We start from the raw sequence: 20,535 nt of genomic DNA, 5'->3' as shown, positions 1-20,535 counted from the left end.
ACGGGACTATTCACACCTCTCGTTCCCACCGCTGCAACTCCTATGTAGCCAGGATCTACAGCTTGACCGCCAATAACCCAACCAGTGAAGGTCAAGTTTTTCTCGGGGGAAAGTTAAACTGTCATTGGACCCTCAACGAAATTAATCAGAAAAACATAGGAGGAGCTCGAAGGTTCGACTTCCCTCCATTGCAAAGCGATTGTGGTGATAGCTCTGTCATTGAACCCGAAACGAATTAAATCAGAAGAATTGTTGAGGAGTTCTAAGTACCTATTCATATCGAATATCGACATCGCTCCGTTGCAACGCGGGAGACAGATTACACTGGTCAACAAAAAAAAAATTGTTTGTTTCCTGTGATTTTTTTTCTGTTTCTATCTCAAATTGACGCATATTTTTTAAATATGGCAACAGTTTTTCTTTAACAGCTTTTGTTTTTAAGTTATAGCTATCTACCCTTATTTAATATTTTTACTTAGATTTTTGATTTAATTGGACAAAAAAATATATTTTGTTGGTGTTTTCGATATTGCTTCGTTATGAAGATGTTGTGTGCTTAATCCAGATGGCTTCTGCTATGTTTGTGGTAAATATAATATTTGAAAAACATCGAAAACCTTTATCGGACTTGATGAAAACTGCGTAACATCGACACTTTAATATAAATATTTGAAATTAAGTAATCATGACCACAAATGGGTCATTTGTGTTCTGAGAATAGGTAACATCTTTTAGGCCAACAAGGGGGCTACACAAAATTCCCGTTCCATGTGTATCTGGAATAGTCGTAACAAACAATAGCATTGGTTACAAAAAAGGACAATGACCAAAAATGTATGGAGTGTGGTCCAAATGTCCACCACTAACGAGACCTATGTAGTAAAATAGTCTACTAAATACTGATTCATTATAACCAAACCGCAATCAAAAATATGCTGTTAGTAAAAAGTTATGACTAATTGAAAAGTCATGTTTTTTACCTTTTCATCTGAAAAATGTTCTTGATATCATTATATCCATCGCACATTTTGGATTAATCTATGCATGTTATGTCATGTCGCTTAGTGTGCCGTGTTAGATTCTCGCTATAAGAAAAAAAAATACACTCAGAAGAAAGACAACAATATTGGAATTATGGTCGGGTGATCGCTGCTCCGCCCCTATTGGTTGTAGGGTGATGTTATATAACCTAAAACCATCCATGATAAATGGGCTATCCATAACAAAAAGAATTTTTTAAATCGGACCAGTAGTTCCTGAGATTAGCGCGTTAACTACTACAATTTTTCATACAGTCATAACTTTTTACTGACAGCTTATTTTTTTTTCGTCCCATACTGAAAGTTAATCTCTATTTAATAGACTATAAGCCAATATAGGTCTCATTAGTGGTGGACATTTGGACCACTTTTGGTCATTGTCCTTTGACCAGTGCGGCTTCCCGCACATACAACTTTTAGTTCTTCAGGTAAAGTTGATACAAACAATTTTATAAACGTGCCTTTAGTTAGCCAAGACCGTATCATCATACTTCCACCACTTTATATTAAGCTCGGCATCTTGAAACAGTTTGTGAAGGCGCCTGACAAAAGTGACGAATGTTTTAATTTTCTTGCACGCAATTTTTCAGGATTAAGCACAGAAAACTTAAAAGCTGGTAATTTTTGATGGGACTCGCATTAGGCAACTGGTGAATGATCGTAATTTTAAGAAATCAATGAGTGAAGTCCAGTCCTAAGCTCAAAATGATTTTTTTTATTATAAGTAATTTCCTACGCAAAAAGATATTGTTGAGAGCATGCTATCCAACTTGCAAGAGCTAGGGTGCAACATGGGCATAAAAATACACTTCATGTACTCGCATTAACATCGATTTCCACAAAATGTGGGTGATTTTAGTGAGGATTAGGATAAAAGTTTTCATTATAATTTTCTGACAATGTGAGAAGGTTATCAGGGGCGTGGTGCTCATATATGAATGGCAGACCATTGCTGGAGTTTGCAACGAGATCTACTCAAACTTGCCTATTCAAGGAAATCATATAAAAGATCATTTGCTAGTGTTCAATAGAAATTTTATTAGCACAATGTATAATTTTTCTTATTTTTTTGTCAAAATAATAAAACTCTATATTTTAAAAAGTAAAGCTGTTGGCGATCTCCCAGTATTTTTTTCATAATCAGGGCCATAGAAATACCCAATAACAGAAAAAAAATTGAAGGAAAAAAAACATGTGTTGACCAGTGTTATTATTCTGTCTCCCGCATTGCAAAAAGTAGGTAAAAATAACTTTCAAAGAATGAGATTTAATTACACTACTTACAGCAATAATATAAATAAATCTATATATATAAAAATGAAACCCGTTTTCCGTTGTCACGACATAACATGAAAACGGCTTGACCGATTTGGCTGATTTTTTTTTTGTAGTTTTCTAATACTCTGTACAAGGTTTTTACGGAAAAAAATATAAAGAAAATCTCTACGCTAAGGCGGTACGAAGTTCGCCGGGTCAGCTAGTATAATATAATTAAGGAGATTTGGCTTATCATTGAACCGTGATAAAATCTTTGGAAACTACGTTGGTTTTTCCTTATTTTTGCTGCAACATCAGTAATCCTAAATATTAATTCTAAGGCTGTATGGATGTATGTTTGCTACTGTTTCATGCAATAACTTGAAGAGTTTGTTTGTTTACTTGAACGCGCTAAACTCCGGAACTGCTGGTTCGATTTGAAAAATTATTTCAGTGTTAGATAGCCCATTTATCGAGGAAGGCTATAGGCTATACAACATCACGCTACGAGAAATAGGAGTAGAGCAACAATTAAAAATGTTGAGAAAACGGGTTTTCACGCGTACGAAGTCGCGGGCACAGCTAGTGTAAGATTATTATCTGTTAGGCCCAGAACAGACGGTGAAACGCAACTGCAACAAAACTGCAACTGCTAGTTACTTTTGAGTTGCTTCTAAGTTTTTGCCATAGCGTCCGTTGAGAGACCACACGTGACGCGACCAGTTTGAGACTTTCAGTTTCAGTTTCATTCATCAGAATCATTAGAAAGTTGCAGTTTCGTTGCAGTTGCGTTTCATCGTCTGTTCTGGGCCTTACAGTCAAAACTCATAATCGGTCAAAACCACTTTTGACTGGAAAAATCTGTCAAAAGTGATTGACAAAGGGCATCGATTATGAGTTTTGACTGCAAAATATCGATTTACCGATACTTCAACCTCTGACATAAATACCAACGTATCTAAAGCGATAATGTTTACTCCAGATGCATGATGTCTTCTATTTTGGTTTGGCCCGACAAATGGCTGCTTTTGTTTACGTGAGCCATTGATTGAACTGCTATCGGCAGATGAACGAACATTGCTAAAATTATAACATTTTCATGGAAAACTAGCTTTTGCCCGCGGCTTCACCCGCGTGAAATTTAGTGTCACAGATCGTCATAAATCATAGCCTAGTTAATCTGGGTTACAAACAATAATACTGTAAAGTTTCAACGAAATCCGTTCAGTAGTTTTTGCGTGAAAGGGTAACAAACATCCAGACATCCAAATATCCAGACATCCAAACTTTCGCATTTATAATATTAGGTAGTAGGATAGGATAGTAGGATGTTGTCAAGATGAGACTGCATGGCTCGCACAAAACTGACAGACGCATTCAGAAACGATGCTTTCTTAAGTGAACAAATCCAACGCACAGCGTTGAATAGAGCTCTGTGATTGGATCGTATGTCACCATGTGCGTCCACGCGCACTGTGAGATTTCAAATGTTTGTGAATACGGGCGTGAGTTTCTTCCGCCACTTAACTTCTTAGCACCAGCCTATATGTTGTCCCGAAGTGGTGGTAGGGCAAGCTATATTTGGGACGTGTATAAGCGCCCTGGAAAGGGCTTAATAGAAAGGTTTGACTTTGACTTTGCACTGTCGAAAAGTTGACACATCTCATGTAGATCCAAGCTTCCAACTCTACAAGCCCTAAAGTTCACAAAATCTAGTCTAGTCATAATATAGCGCCATTTTGCTATCGACCTTCACTGGTTGGGTTATTGGCGGTCAAGCTGTAGATCCTGGCTACACAGGAGTTGCAACGGTGGGAACGAGAGGTGGGAATAGTCCAGTTAAGGTTTACGATTTTTGTCACAAATAAAGTACCTACTTTTGAAAGCACTTTCTATGATAGACCGAAACTCAGATAAGCTAAGCCGCTGGCAAAATCTAGTCTCTAATTAAATACAGTAAAGCCTTGAAAAAGAGGTTGACAATAGTGACAGAGTTTCTCGCGCTGCTTCTTCTCAGCACTGGCCCATTTATTGTCCCGAAGCAGTGGTAGGGTTAATACTGCGACGTGTAAAAGTGCTTTTTAAAAGCCTACTTGGAAAAATAAATGAGTTTTATGTTTTACCGATACAATGCCGGCTGATTTCTAAAAATGCATGCGAGCAGCCGATGCATTCGCGTGTCTAATTCACCTAGAGTAGCCAGTGTAAGTTGATACTTGATACTACTCCATCATACGTCAAAACCTTATTAGAACAACGATCTTATATTAACACCAGCGGCCGCCCGCGACTTCGTACGCGTGGATCCCGTTTTACCCCCTTAGGGGTTGAATTTTTCAAAATCCCGTCAGTGAGCACCTACGTTCTAAAAGGAACCCCCATGCAAAATTTGAGACTCCTAGCACTTGCAGTTTCTGAGATTTCTTGGTGAGTGAGTCAGTCAATCAGTAACCTTTTGCTTTTATAGCCTATAGATATCATGGATACGGGATTCTATTCCCATGGGTGGCTTTATGCACTGCTGTGGCACTGCTCAGTTTACTTTCACTTTCATTGTATGTTTTATGTCACCTATGTCTTATTTGATTTTTTTTTCTATTATTTACATCTTTTGTCTTCTGTGATGTCCATGGCAATAAATGTTTCTTTCTTTCTTTCTTTATTGGTCTGAGACGTGTGGTACCGGTAAGAATAGGACCACCCTCCCTCTTTCCATGGAGGATGAAATGGCGACTAAGGGAGAAATATGCGGACGTCAGGCCTTCCCAGCCCGTCTGGCCAATATTGGAAAAGCCAAATCCTCCATTTACCTACCTCTAGTAAAACTCATCATCTCATCAACTCATTTTTAGAGAAAATTAATTAGTGTTTTCAGTGAAATAAAAATAAAACTATTGGGTTTCAAGATTTTTTGTTTTTAAGTAACCAATTGTGCCTTGAAATTACCTAATTGGTATAGGTACTTATTAAATCCAGTCTTTAGATACCACTTTATTCGGGCCCTGAAAACCGAGGTCCTTTAAACTTTACTTATTAATCTTGGGAAGTCAATTGGATTCGCGAATTTTTCGGTGCAATTTAAATTGACAAATTGACTTCCCCTTGAAATTTTCAAAAAAGTAGTTAGTCTAGTACTATTAACTTCGATAGTGTCTAAATAACCCATGTCTTTAACATTTTACCCTGCTAACAATATATTGGCTTTGCACTGCGCTACTAAACCGCAGATAATTGCAGTTTAACCGTGGTTCAACGTATGCTGGTTAGTTTAACTCCGTAATCGATCCGACCTTGATAGCATAAGCTAGCATCCGTTATCAATGTTTAGTTCAAAACCTAGTAGTTTTAGTTGCGTACTTGACATAAATCATCATCATCATCTTAATATCCGAAGAAGCACGATTCTCTTTAACTTCATCGCCATCATCATCATTTCAGCCATAGGCCGTCCACTACTGAACATAGGCCTCCCCCAATGATTTCCACAATGGCCGGTTAGTGGCAGCCTGCATCCAGCGCCTTCCTGCTACCTTTATGAGGTCGTCGGTCCACCTTGTAGGTGGATTTTCTACGCCGCGCTTTCCAGTACGTGCTCTCTAACTTGCTGGAGACAAATGGAGGATAGCCTACGAAGTGTAAGTATAGTAATAGTAATAAGCACTTGACAGTATTAACCTTCATCATCAGGTCATTTAGTCGCTACCACAGGAGCACGACCCTCTCTAATTTACCAGCAAATGGAGGATTAGCAAGCTGAAGTGGCAATGGGCAGGGCACATAGTACGCAGAACTGACGGCCGATTTGGCAGCAAGGTTCTGGAGTGGAGGCCACGGAGAGCGCAGCGTGGAACGTCCACATGGTGGGCAGAAGACCTTATGAAGGTAGCAGAAAGGCAGGCTGCTCCAACCGGTCAATCATGGAAATCATTTGGGAGGCCTATGTTTAGCAGTGGACGTCCTGTGGCTGAAATGATGATGATGATTAAATGGAGGATTTGGCCCGATACTCCCCAGGCTGGCCAGACGGGTTGGGGAGGCCTAATTTTCGCGTAGTTTCTTTAGAATGCCCAAGTGTGAAGAAAGAAGTTTTTGATATCATCAGGTCATTTAGTCTCCACTGCAGGAGCACGACCCTCTCATAGAGGCACATGAAGGATTTGGCCTACGCTCCCCAGGCTGGCCAGACGGGTTGGGGAGGCCTGATATTCGCATAGTTCTTTAGTTTAGAAATGCCAGTGTGAAGTAAGAAGATTCATAGTTTAAGTGGGTATTAGTTTTCTTAGTTCTCACATACAGAATAGTTTCAGGAATACTTTTTAATTATGTGTAATTAAAAGTAATAACGTGTTATTACACTTTTGTGTTACAAAATAGGTAGTTCTCATTATTATGTGACTTGCAAAGTTTTATGGTGTTATTTTTATGATTTAGGATTGAAATAGTGAATAGAAAACTTTAAAACAATACGGAGTTAAAATAATAGTGATATTAATTTTAGCAGATCAAGCGCCGCAAGTGGAACTGGATTGGCCACACTCTCCGAAGGGACCCCGATCACATCCCTAAGCAGGCTCTGGATTGGAATCCCCAAGGAAAACGCAAACGTGGTCGACCCAGGCAAACTTGGCGGCGCACTGTAGCGGACGAGGCGAAGAAGATCGGCAAGACCTGGAGCGAAATCAAGCGAGAAGCTCAAGACCGATCGAGATGGAGGACTGTTGTGGACGCCCTCTGCCCCATAAGTCAAGTAAGTCAAAATGTGTAAAGTTTTCTTTAGCATTTCAGTCTTCTTAATTATTTCTTTGCCATCGTTATTTTTTATCTATCTTCGGATGTACGGAATCTTCATGTGCCAGCATGACTAGCTCTTGACAATTTTTTAGTTAGTCGTGGGTTTCTTAAAAACTCTATATTTTTGTATATTATTTCCCATATCACTAAAATCTCCTTGCTTGAAAATAACAAACTTTATTTTCCTCCTACTACTGACCTGGAAAGTCCACGCAAAAAGCGAGGGGTCACCGATCTATTCTAAATTGGACAATTTATTAATCTGGAGATTCCCCACTTCAAAGTCTGACTTTGAGACTAGGTTACCTATTTCGAAAGACGGACGAATTTTTTTTATCCACAACGAGGTAGTTATTGGCCTGTATCTCACCTGATGGTAAGTGATGATCAGGCCGAAGGTGGAAGCGAGCTTCACCTGGAATCCTCAACCACGGAGGAACTGGCTATCTTACCTCTAACTGCCGGAACACAACAATGCTGTTAACATTGTTGTTATGTCGACAGACTTAGGTAAGATGGTGGTAGCTAGCCCGGCGGACTTAGAACAAGCCCTACCACCAACCAAGTTGGACGATTATTATTCGTCCAAGAAAGCATGCCTAAGTGTATTTTTTTAAGAATATGAATTTGTTAGGTAATATAAATCTAAAAATGACCTGCATGTTACTATTGTTAAAAATAACCAAACTATAGTTAAAAATAATTGTAACTTAGTTTTGTAACACTAGTGACTAAGTACGCTTTGAAATTATCTATTGTATAATAATTTGAACGCACCATAATTTGTTACCAAAACATATTTTTATTTACCTTGACCCCTGGGCATAGCTGGGCATTAACTCGTTAATCCGTTAATCGTTAATTAACGAAGTTAACATTTTTATTAACGGATTAACTTTTAAGTTAACTTTAAAAAATGTTAACGGACTCGTTAACTTCCGTTAAATTATCCTAAGTCCGTTAATCGTTAATCCAGTACCTACTATTTACCAAAAAGATACAGCAGGCACGCTTAAAAACGCTAGAAAAACGCGTTCTGACAAGTTACGTTCGGTCTTCCAGAACTTCCAGAACCCAAAACAACAGTTTTTGTAACCAGTCGTACGTTATGAACTGTCAAATGATTACGATTGCTTTACACTAACGAAACGATATAAAAAATGATATTTTTTATTTATTTATTTTTTACAAGCTTTTTTCACTTGTTAGTATTTGTGGGACAAATCTTGCAACTGAATTTATGACTAGTTTTCCTCAACCGATTGAGCTGAAATTTGGTATACTTATTTAGGTACGATGACAATGCAATGTTATGGTACCATTGAGCTGGTCTGATGGTGGAGTCAGGAGGTGGCCATAGGAACTCCTAAATGAAACGGCGGAATCGCATAGAATTTGGGTTCGTTGGATTTGTCTTTTTGAGCACTTTAGTACTAGATGATGTCCAGGGTTCTGATGACGGAGTCAGGAAGTGGCCATAGGAATTCCTAAACGAAACTGTGGAAACTTATCGAGTTGGGTTTGTTGGATTTGTCTTTTCGAGCACTTTGGTGCTAAATCCTACTTATAATATTATAAATGCGAAAGTTTGTGTGGATGTCTGGATGTTTGTTACTCTTTCACGCAAAAACTACTAAACGGATTTTGATGAAACTTCACAGTATTATTGTTTATAACCGAGAATAACATATAGGCTATAATTAATGACGATCTGTGACAAACGAAATTTCACGCGGGTGAAGCCGCGGGCAAAAGCTAGTTGTATTATAATTGAACCAAGGCTCTGAGAGATACTAATAATAAAAAGTGTAAAATAAAATTATGATATAAAAAAACTTTTTTAAAAACAAGCTTTTATTCTGAAATGCAGTTGTAGTTACTAAAACGAAAAAAACAATTGTACTTATGCAAGAATTTGAACCTTTCATACATTTTTTTCCGTTTTATTATCATGTGTTAACGGATTAACGATTAACGTTAACTTGCGTTAAATCTTGCGAAATATAACGTTTTAACGTTTAACGAAGTTAATTTTTTTATTAACGGTTTAACGATTAACGAAGTTAACAATTTGATTAACGGTGCCCAGCTATGCCCCTGGGCCACACACATCGCGAATTCGTGATATCACAAATCTTTGGGTATTAGAAGCATGAGATTCTTAAATACATAATAATATAGCAGTAAATGCATTAGGTTCTATCAAGATATTAAAAAAGTAGTCAGGAGAGCAGAAGATTTTATAAAAGGCTCGCATCGATAGCTGGGTTGCACCATCTCGCTTTAACTTTAACAAACGTCAAAAATCTGCCAAACTCGATACATAAAACGCCGGTTATCGCTATAGTGACGGTTAAAGATAATAGACAGGTAACTATTGTGTAAACATTTGAAACAGAGTGGCTGACTATAGTTTACTGAGTTTTTTGCGCTACTTCTTCTCAATACTGGTCTGTGTTATTGTCCCGTAAAGTACCTACCAATCTCGGATATAATTTTTCAAAATTAAAAGCGAAATAACAAGACTTTCATTCGAAGTACCTAGCTAATTAAAAAGCACGATTGAGAAAAGAACACAAAAATACCAAAACACATTATTCTAGCTAGTACATAAATAAAAAGTCAATTTACTGAACAAACCGAACCGCGTCCAATTACGATTAAAAAATACCTAAGCACCACTCACCTATAACGAATTCATCCAATCCATTTATCACTTAAAACAACTAAAACACTTCACTCACAACGCCATTGCTTGTCACAGAAAAAAAATATAGGTTTTTTTTTTCAAAATTTTCCCGCGGCGCATGACAGGCGCGCCCCCGACGGCATTCGATTTTCAAATAAATTTCCAACATGGCTGAATGACACGGTAATGCACTAGTGATGTGGTGAAGGCCGTGAAAAGTTTATCGATTTTTAGAAGTCGTAGACTTTAGTCAATTACCTTATTGTTGTCTAAATGATCGCCGTCGAGGTCGTTTTTAGTTTTCCTTGAGGATAATGAGTACAAAATGACCTTTTTAAAAACAAATTATACAACAATGTGACACTATCTGAATTAATTTTTACAAGTGAAACGCGTAACGCTCTAAAACACTTCTAAATCTATCATGGTGACTATTCGTTTTATTTCCACAGGAAAATTCGACACTATAAAAATGATGGACTTAAAAATTAAAACTACTGTTTTCTTACGAATTATAACAAACTGTTGGATAAGTTAGAAATTTTAGAACTATGTCCTTAGATACCAAATTTTATCGATATCGAGTGTTTCTGCCTGAAATCACCCGACTCTATCGAGTACCGTGTAATTTGGTTCCACAAGGCACATCACTTTACGTAAACTACACAAATACTATTTATACGTTACGCTCCGGTAACAAGACTCTTATTTCAATGGCGAATAGCAAATTGCTATCAACGTATACTATGGATGGAATAGCTAGATATAAAATGCCTATATCCTAGTTTGTTGCATGAATTTTTAAACACCTGTGGATACAAAACTACCGACGTCAATAAAAATTGTTTGTAACGGATATTATTGGTGATTTGTATGTACCTACCTATTAACTGAATGGAACCCTACTAGGGTTCTATAAACATACCTACGAGTAGTATGAGTCCATCCACCTACTCGATACTTACCTACCTATTGTAAATGCAAAAATCGCTTCTACTGAATCGATTTAAATGAAAAGTAAGCATGGAGATAATTTCAGAATCAGCATCTTTATTTTCGTAAAAACATGATAAGTATGCGGGCAGGCCCCCCACTAGGTGGACCGACGATCTGGTAAAGGTGGCGGGAAATACCTGGATGCGGGCAGTGCAGGACCGTTCTTTGTGGAAATCCTTGGAGGAGGCCTTTGTCCAGCAGTGGACGTCATTTGGCTGAAACGAACGAACAATGGTAAGTTTTGAAAATATTGCTTTCAGGAGTAGGTACCTTGAGAAAGTTTGAAAATTATTGAAACCCTGAGAAATGAATACTAAATATTGCTATTGTCGTTACTTTATAAGATTCCGTACTCCGGAAGTATGAAGCAACCATTTTGTTTTGATTGACAGATGTCAAAGACCTGTCAAAGTGCTACGCCATGGTTGTTTCAGTCCTAGGCTAGCAGATTATTCAGAAAAACACATTGAAAACTATACGGTAGTTGTTATTTAGATACCATAGCCAATCCCATTGAAACAATTTACGTTTAAGTACACAGCTATCTACGCAGTTTAATAAAACATCAATTTCCACGCTTTTAAAGTTAAGTGCCAAAAGAAAAATCTCGTAAATATGTACCTACTCGAGTATGTATTTACCTATTCTACCAAAAACATTTGCATGTAAAATATAGCCACGATGAAACCGTATGGCTCGTCTTACTGTCAAAAAGGTGTCAGATCTCATGTAGAGCCAAGCTTTTAATCAAGATCTCGAACGTTCGTTTCAGCCAAATGACGTCCACTGATGGACCAAAAAAGCCTTATTTATATATCCTTAGACATTTTACTCATATTTCCTTAAAACTTAGTCAAACAATCGGGTAAAAAGGTGGGTATGCCTCATCCTTCCGATGAGGGGAGCCCCACATAACCTACCCTGACTTCTCAGGGTAGGTAGGTATGCAATTTCATACACTTTCCCCAAAAAAAAAAAGTGGTATGAAAATCCATTGTCTGCTTTTGTTCGTTCGTTTCAGCCAAATGACGTCCACTGCTGGGCAAAGGCCTCCTCCAAGGATTTCAACAATGAACGGTCCTGCGCTGCCCGCATCTAGGCTCTTCCCGCGACCATTACCAGATACCAGATCGTCAGTCCACCTAGTAGGTGGCCAACCCACAGTGCCCACGCTACGTCTTCCAGTCTGCTTTTGTTAAGAAATAAAATATCTAACTCAAATAAGTAGGTAGGAAGGAATCAACGTAGTCTTAAATAATTAAGTGCCTTTATTTTTAGGAGCTTATTAATTATTTTCGACTTTCCCTCTAGTACGGTCGATGACGTCACTGTAGTACCTACGGTACTGATCACGTGACCATCAATAATTCGGTTGTACGTCATCGATGCCTACACTTTGACGTCAAGAGTATGTGGAAGAGTTCATGTACCTAACTGCTAGAAACCCTAGAGAAACTTAGAAACATGACAATTGACAGTTGTCATCATCATTTCAGCCGCAGGATTTCCACTGCTGACGCACGTTGTATTGTTGGGCAACAATAGCCCAACAGAGAAGGCGTTGGACTGGCCGACTTGAGATTCAAGGAACGCCGTTTCGAACCCCACCTATTGTTCCCACCGCTGCAACTCCTGTGTATCCAGGATTTACAGCTTAACCACCAATAAAAAAACCCAACCAGTGAAGGTAGTGTAATTGTCTCGGGAAATATAAACTGTCATTCGACCCGCAACGAAAATAATCAAAAGAACATAAGAGGAGTTCGAAGTGAAGGTTAAAAATGTTGTAAACTGACAAATAATTGGGTTTTCAGAACTAGAATGACAGAAACAACCAACAATTAAAGAAAACTCTTTACTTAGCACCGTTACCAATCAATTTGTGGTATAATTCAATTAAAGATTAATAAGGACATTAATCTATAATTTAGAGCTGACTTTGACAAACGACAATCGTCAAAATGGAACACACAAACCGAGTGTGAGGGTTGCTATCTTTCCGAATTTTCCGGGACTTTTCCCAGTTTTGAAAGAAAGACTCATCCAACTATCAGGGTAAGCAATGGACGCGGGTAGAACAGGACCGGTCGTTGTGGAAATACTTGGGGGAGACCTTTGTCCAGCAATGGACATCATTAAAATTATAATCGGTCTTGGCACTTATCCACAACTAGACGCTCGATAAAACGGTCTACCAAATATCTTTGCTGAAACCTGAAAATATGGTGAATGATAAAATTTTGCATTTATTCGTGTATTTATTATTAACACAAACAGTGTTTTTCAGAGGTGTTCAGAAAAATTCATAATTACACGGTTATGTCCAGAACATTCGGAATTTTGTCCGGTTATTGCTGAAATGATGGTAACCCTACTCGAGACACTACTTTTATTTTTAGCTGGAAAAAAACTTTCACCAAACAATGACGTCCGAAGACTTCGTGTTCAATTATTACACACAGAAATAGTAGTCGTTAATTGGTTAGTAGGTACATACATTAGTCTATTATTGGGGTACACTTTTTCTGTAATTCATTGATTGTAGAGTCGACAGCATCAGACTAAACATTTTTTGTAGCACATGCACTCCTACATCTACGATACATAAGATCGTAGAGCTGATGGCCGTTGGGGCAGAAAGTTCTCGAGTGGTGACCACGGGCCGGAAGACGTTCCGTGGGCAGCCCCCCACTAGGTGGAAGCCTGTGGGTAACAAACCATTGGACGTGGAGAGCAGTGAACGTTTGGGTTGGGTTAATAACATAAATATATCTGTTATTAACCCTATAGAAAATGGGTTAACCCTAACCGAAATATACCGTATAATTTCGGTTTTCTTATCAATCGGTTAATGTTAACATTGATCACAAAATTAAATATGTTAACAGAAAAAATATGTTACAGTTTTACATGCGGTTAACCCTAACCGAATTATAAAGGTAGGTAGGTACCTTCATTTGCCTTTCCACCGCGCGAAATGTACTATGCGCTCTACGGCCATACAAGTTACAACCGATCGCCGCGCGGGCGGCGCGTCTCGTTTGATCATCGCACGTGTCTCTTTCACTTCTATGAGGCGTAATGAAACAAATATACTTTTTACATTTGCCGCTTATTTTATTATTTGTTTGTTTACTCATGCCAATCATCATTGTGCTCGCCTCGGCGCTTCAGCGTGGATTGATTGAAGTGTGAAAAAAACATTACGAAAAGAAACTGTGAATGTGAAATAGTTAACTAATAAATTATTATACTGGAACATTAGTGTTATATTGTATAATTATGCCGCGTAAGGCAACAAATGCTGTCCACAGACATTTTGAGTGGCGGAGCATTCAAGTATTACGTAACGCAATTTGGTCTCGTAAAACGTTACGATGCGTTACAGGGGCGGGAGGGGGACTTTCTTACAAGACATTACGTAACATTGTTTCTTTTTTTAAACAAAAATTTAGGGAATTAAAACTCCCAAATTGGCAACCCTTTTCTTTTACGTTTTACGGGGAATCCTTCGTTTGTATCAGTGGGTAGACAAGACACTTCTCATACAAAAACTAGTCTCTATATGTAGCAATTGATATACAACCTTATCCCTTAAGCAATAAAGTGCATTTTAGATTGATTTCACTATAGCAGGGGAACCCGCGGATCAATACCACCATACTAAAAATAATTGTTAGTGTCCTTATGTTGGTAGTATTGTTAGTTTGACAAATGAAAAAAAATGTCTGTCAATTGAGTTTGAGTTTTTAACCGGCGAATTGATTCGTGTGAAGTTATTTTCTCAGATTTGGTGCAATATTACTGTAAATAAACTTTTCTGTCGTTTACGTTGAGTTGATTAAGTTCCTCCGTATCGGGCGTGATAAAGTTTGCTGTTCAGTGTTATGTTTTTTGTGAGATAGAGACTCTTTTAAATAAGCTGTGTTTCAACTTCTACAGAAGTTTAAACTCTTATTTACTTTTCTGTTTAATGGGTATGTTATCTACTTACTTGAAATATTAGATCTATTACAAATCTATTTTTCATTAAAAACAACCCTATGTGATGAAAATGTAAATGTACTTTCAAAACTGGTAAATGCATGAACCAGGGCATTGACACTGGTTGGAGAGAAATTATAGGCTTTGTTTAATTAATACCTATTTCATTTTAGGCTTCTACTGATAATGGAGAGTAGAAACAACAAGAAGTGCGTTATTTGTAATAAGAGGCGAAGTCGTGGTGGATCACCCTTACTTTTGAGTAGGTTTCCTCTGGATTCTGACCGGTAAGTTTCTCATAACACTCATTTATTACAAGATAATTTTACTGATTGTGTAAACTTAAAGGCTGGGATTAATATTTTTAATCATACAGTAAATAACCATAACCAATTTTTAATTTCAGTATTTTGTTTCGTACTCTGCAAATGAATTGCATAACAATACTAAAAGAAATTAGTTGATGAATAAATTTCAGTTTGTTATTCTTTTTCTTTTCTAATAGGTATTTCTTATTTCAGTTGTCGAATGTGGGTTAAAAATGCTGGCTTAGAAGACTTAGCATATGTACCTATTGAAAAGTTACACCAACTGAAGTTTGTTTGTGGTGGGCACTTCACTCCTGAATCCTTCAATGCCAAAGGAACTCGGCTGAAGAACTCAGCTATTCCAACACTGGAATTGAGCAATCCCATCTTGCCAGATGAAGTTTTGACAGAGTTTCCTCTTCATGTAAAAGACTCCAATAAAGAAAACCTCAAGACAGGTATGATGATGACTTCAATTATTTTTTTTAAATTTAATTTACTATCTATCAATTTTTCTGAATTATTTAGATGTCTTAATTAATTTTCTTTGGTTTCCAAAACAAACCAACCGAATGCAATTTAACAAGGTTCTTTCTTTGTAACCACAAACATGTGTTGTATGCTTATCAATAAATAATATATAATTTCAATTATTAATTATATCTATACTTTGTTACAGTTCTTTATGATCATTCATATTGCATTCCAAAGAAGTCAAATCCAGTTGAACGAGGTATGTTTATCTAAAATTATACTAATAATATAAAAAGGAAATATTTAATTGTTTGTTTGTATTTGATCGGCTCCGTAACTCGAAGCCAAGATAGCCTAAAGTGCGGGTTAGAACCCCACAGCTTGAATATTGTAGTAAACCCACTCGTAACACAATTTAGCTTAGAATGTGTGTTGAGTTAGAGGGACTTTAGTAATTTGTGTAATACAAATTCTTCAAAAAAAGTACCGGACCAATTTGAAAAATTTTAGGCAATCTACATTAATTAGCCAGGTCAGCTAGTTTAATAATATTTATAAGCTAGTAATTTTTAATGTGAGCAAGACATGTACTAGACTGATTGTACCCTAAAGTTGGGTAAGAACATGACATTTTATTACCCAATTCACATTTCATTATCTGCTTTCAGTTCCCCTTACAACTACAACCAAACAACTAAATTCAACATGTTTGGGAGCTGTGGATATACCAGATTCTGGTATTTCTGCGAAAACAACTTTTGAACCTCTTCCTTCTACTTCCAATGCACCAGAACATATGACCTATAAACCCATTACTGTTACATTATGGTAAGTGTACAAACTAATTATTTACCTTCTAAAATATGCCTTCCCTCAAACTAAAGAATGCCACCCTGGATGCGTTCTGCAGTCTGCAGTCAGGTCAAAATGAACTTATATGTACAACATTCTAGGTTTCTGTACATTTTATATTAATGCGATTTGACCGTGCGGATACGAACAAAGAACGCAAAGCACACGTGACTGATTGCCTTATCACGACCACTTACAGATTGTCTTGACATACCCGCAGACCGCATCCAGAATGCAGAACATTAAAACCTCTAAATGCCTTTAATTTAATATTATGTCATTGTTATTGAAGGTGGGTCCACGCTTCATATTTTATGAGAAGAGCTATCATTATTCTGTCTTTGCATTTTTTTAAAACTTGATAATGATTGATTGATTTGGAAATAATATGTTTCATAAAACAACAAAATAAATTTTAAACTAATTTGCATATTTATAATATTTCAGATGATAAAACCATTTGCCATCAAGATGCACAGGCAGAAATATTAGTCCACAGTTATAAAAGACCTAAGAAAAACATTGAAATGAAAGGTAAGATAAAAAATACCTAATTTAAAAAACTAAGTAAAATTGCTGATTAATTAACCAATATTCAATTCAATTTGCTTTAATGTTGTTTTTTTTACTAATGGAAATGTTTTTATTACAGACACTTCATCAACATTTACAATTAAAGAGAAGAGGCTTTGGCGACAGTTACAAAATGCAAAAAAATCAATAAGGAATATAGCGAAGTCAAGAGTGAATTTAGACAAGTTAGATTCGGAAGTGCTGACATCGTTAGTAAAGGATGTAGTGCAGAATAACAAAAAAAAGTCACAAGGAAAAAGGTGGACTTTAGCCAACAAAATATATGCTTTGGCTATATTTAAACGGTCCCCTAAAGCATACCGCTATATGCAAAAGCTGTTTACGCTACCAAGCACTAAAACGCTCCAAAGGATTTTAAAAAATATACCAATGGAGCCTGGTATAAATAAAAATATAATTGATATGTTAGAGGCAAAAGCATCAAGTATGCCAAAGGAAAATAAATATTGCTCGTTAATATTTGACGAGATGGCGTTAAAGAAACGGATAATTTATAACGAAATTGCTGATAAAGTGGATGGCTACGTGGATTATGGAGAGGGCGAGAACATGGGACGAGAAAAGAAAATTGCAGACCATGCGTTAGTGTTTATGATACAGGGTGCTAAACATAAATACAAACAATATATTGCGCACTATTTTGTGGAAGGCACAATATCAACAGCAAAACTGGCAAAAATTATATCGGACATCATCAAAAAATTAAAAGAAATCGGATTTATGGTTCTAACAACAGTTTGTGATCAGGGATCTACAAATATAGGAGCTCTTAACATGTTAAAAAGAAACTGTGGACAAGGCATAGATAGCAACTTTTTCTCTGTAAATAATGACAAAATTTTTATAATCTATGACATCCCTCACTTGTTCAAATCATTACGAAACAATTTCTTTAAAAGTGGAAATATGTCTTTCGATGGAAAAATTGCACAATGGAAGCATTTGGTAGTTGCAGAAGAACACAACAGAAATTTTTTAAATTTTAAAAAACTGAATAGTACCTTTGTAAATCCAACATTCAAAACTAAGATGAGGGTGAAGTATGCTGCGCATGCTCTGAGTAATACCGTGGCAGCTATTTTAAAAATGATGGCATGGAAAGAAGTTTCTGATTGCAATGATACAGCATTTGTGATTGAACAGTTAGATAAACTATTTGATTGTACAAATGGTCCATCATCTTTAAATGACGTAAAGAAAGGGATCCGGGAAAATGTTTCCACATCAAGTAATCACATTGAGTTTTGGACCTTTTATACTGATAAGTTAAAAACCATAAAATTTATAACAGCAGAAAACACGATACTAAAAAATGTTAAATGCGTAAAGGGATATCAAATATCTATCAAATCCTTAAACGATATTTGGGAAAAGTTAAAGAATGAAGGGTTTAAATATATGAACCTTAGACAGTTTAACCAAGACTCTCTGGAAAACTTATTTGGAATCATTAGGCAACACAGTGTAACCAATAGAAATCCCACTATCACGCACTTTACTGCAGCGCTTAAAACAAGCATGGTTACTGGGCTGAAAGTGCCTCATAGCAGAAGTGCTAATTGTGAAGCAGACAACAATAAACATATGCTGGAATATAAAGACATTTTAAAAACTAATTTAAAAACAACAGAAATAAAAATTAATGTTCAAGATTCCACAGACACTGAATTTTATCCTGTGTTGTCTATCCCGGACCCTGAAAACTTAGAACAGCCCATTGAAAATTTGTGTAGCCTTGAAAACCAACCAGTAGTATATGTAAGCGGGTATTTAGCTGCCAAACTATTACAGAACAGTTCTTGTTTAATTTGTGAAGAGTGTTTGAGCGTGAAAACTCCTGTTGACAATGATTTGTATGCATATATATCTCTTCGCGAATGGTGGCATGATAAAAAAAGTCTCGTTTATCCAACAATTCAATTATGTACCACCGTAAATGAAGCTAAACAATTTTATCATGACCATATTGCCGACCAGATATACACCGTGTTACTTTGCATTCTTGCCATATTCACAGAGATAAAAGTAGGGAACAATACCTATTATTTAAGATAAACAAGAGACTTCCATAAAGAAAGTACACTAAGATTTTAGTAAATTTGGTTTTTCAGTACAAATTGGAATAAACCAATTTTGTCTCGCACATTCTACAGGTGCAAGTGGAATAAACCTAGTGGGCGTGGCCTAGTTCTTAATAATCTGTTGATTTATGGCTCTGGGTACCAGCCTTTTTATCCAGTCATAATAATTATTTTAAAATACTCTTAAGTTGATTTCTAATTTCCCTTTCTACTTTACGGGCTTAGGACCGTCAAAAATACGTAATAATTATTAGGGTTTTAATTAATTTATAACATTGTACCCTATTTTTACAAATTAATAAATTAAGTATGAAATGAAATCACCTTATTCACAATTAATTAATTATTTATTAAAAAGCTCCTACTTACAAAGTTTACATACTGCGAAGCAAGTGTTCAAAGTGGCCTCCGTTTTGATCATCTGATCAAGGCACAGTCTAGCACTGCGAAGCGTAGGTTTTTCGCTTTAGTTTTCGCAACACATAAACGTTTTGTCTCACAGTTTCATTAAAACAATCCTTTCGTGTAACGCGTTTAACACTGTTTATCTCTTCTGCGCATACCAGTCGTTTCAAGTCACTCCAAAAATCGTGGATCGTGGTGGCCAAGCTACTGGACCCCTCGTCCAATCCACTGTTCACCAAACGTATTATTCGCGCACTTGACGTCCTTATTGTGGGGGAGCACCATTCTGCTGGTAGTAGAGCATTTGGTGTAACGCTAAGGGTACGTCATCAAGCATTTCGTCTAAGACGTCTTGCAGACACTCCAAGCACCATTTTGATTAAATTATTCGTTGTTTGAATACGCTTCACACATTTTTGTATTATCTAAAACGTGATTTGTGATTGATGGATTTCTCCGTTTTTTACAAGTGTCAAAAAGACATTTTAAAGACAATAGATTGCAATAGATATTTAAAAATACAATAAAAAGTAAAAAAGTCTCCATCGCCATCGCCAACAAGTGATGTGCATGCGTTACGATAATTAGTGGTGTGTTTAACAGATTGTCGATAAAATAAAATAATCAAGATTAAAAAAAAAAATTTTCGGGCATTATTTTTTTACGGATTTGTGTTCAGTATCAGTAATATAGTAACCTCTGTAAATATGGCAAGAATGCAAAGTAACATCCTGTATATGGAAAATGTTGGAAAATTCATTTTCTTAATGTTGAGTACAAATTGTAATTTTAGTTGGTTTAAATGTCAACAACATAATAAAGAAATTTATGATAAGATGTTTAAAATATTAAGTTACCTTTTTCTAAGAAAAAGTTGTAAAATCATTAATGACAGCTTCATAAAAAGTGAAAACAATTTTGCTGACAAAAGTAAAAAAGCACAGCAACAAAGCATTGAAAAGTAATCTTGAGGCTGAGGTTCGATCAGCTGATAAGAAAATTAAAGATGTTTATCTTTATAAATAAAAATCCTATTTTTTCTTAGAAAAAGTTGTGAAAATAAA

General features: G+C 36.5%; 2 protein-coding genes across 2 annotated transcripts in view; one reads left to right on the top strand and one right to left on the bottom strand.

Annotated features, from left to right (window-relative positions):
- LOC135085743 (anoctamin-4) overlaps positions 1–9,859 on the bottom strand; it is a 50,806-nt gene extending 40,947 nt beyond the window's left edge. The window contains exon 1 of the mRNA XM_063980541.1: positions 9,775–9,859. The gene's annotated coding sequence lies outside the window, so the exon portion shown is untranslated. The remainder of the gene's footprint in view (positions 1–9,774) is intronic.
- LOC135085585 (THAP domain-containing protein 5-like) overlaps positions 1–16,371 on the top strand; it is a 308,949-nt gene extending 292,578 nt beyond the window's left edge. Inside the window, exons 2-5 of the mRNA XM_063980358.1 lie at positions 14,931–15,044; positions 15,279–15,523; positions 15,745–15,798; positions 16,208–16,371. Coding sequence (XP_063836428.1) covers positions 14,944–15,044; positions 15,279–15,523; positions 15,745–15,798; positions 16,208–16,371 — 564 coding nt within the window. The 5' untranslated portion in view covers positions 14,931–14,943. The remainder of the gene's footprint in view (positions 1–14,930; positions 15,045–15,278; positions 15,524–15,744; positions 15,799–16,207) is intronic.
- The last annotated feature ends 4,164 nt before the right edge of the window (positions 16,372–20,535 follow it).

The sequence above is a fragment of the Ostrinia nubilalis genome, chromosome 29, assembly GCF_963855985.1.
Source record: "Ostrinia nubilalis chromosome 29, ilOstNubi1.1, whole genome shotgun sequence".
In the NCBI taxonomy this organism is placed as follows: domain Eukaryota; kingdom Metazoa; phylum Arthropoda; class Insecta; order Lepidoptera; family Crambidae; genus Ostrinia; species Ostrinia nubilalis.
Note: the sequence above shows the minus strand (reverse complement) of the source record. Positions and strands in the feature narration are given on the sequence as shown.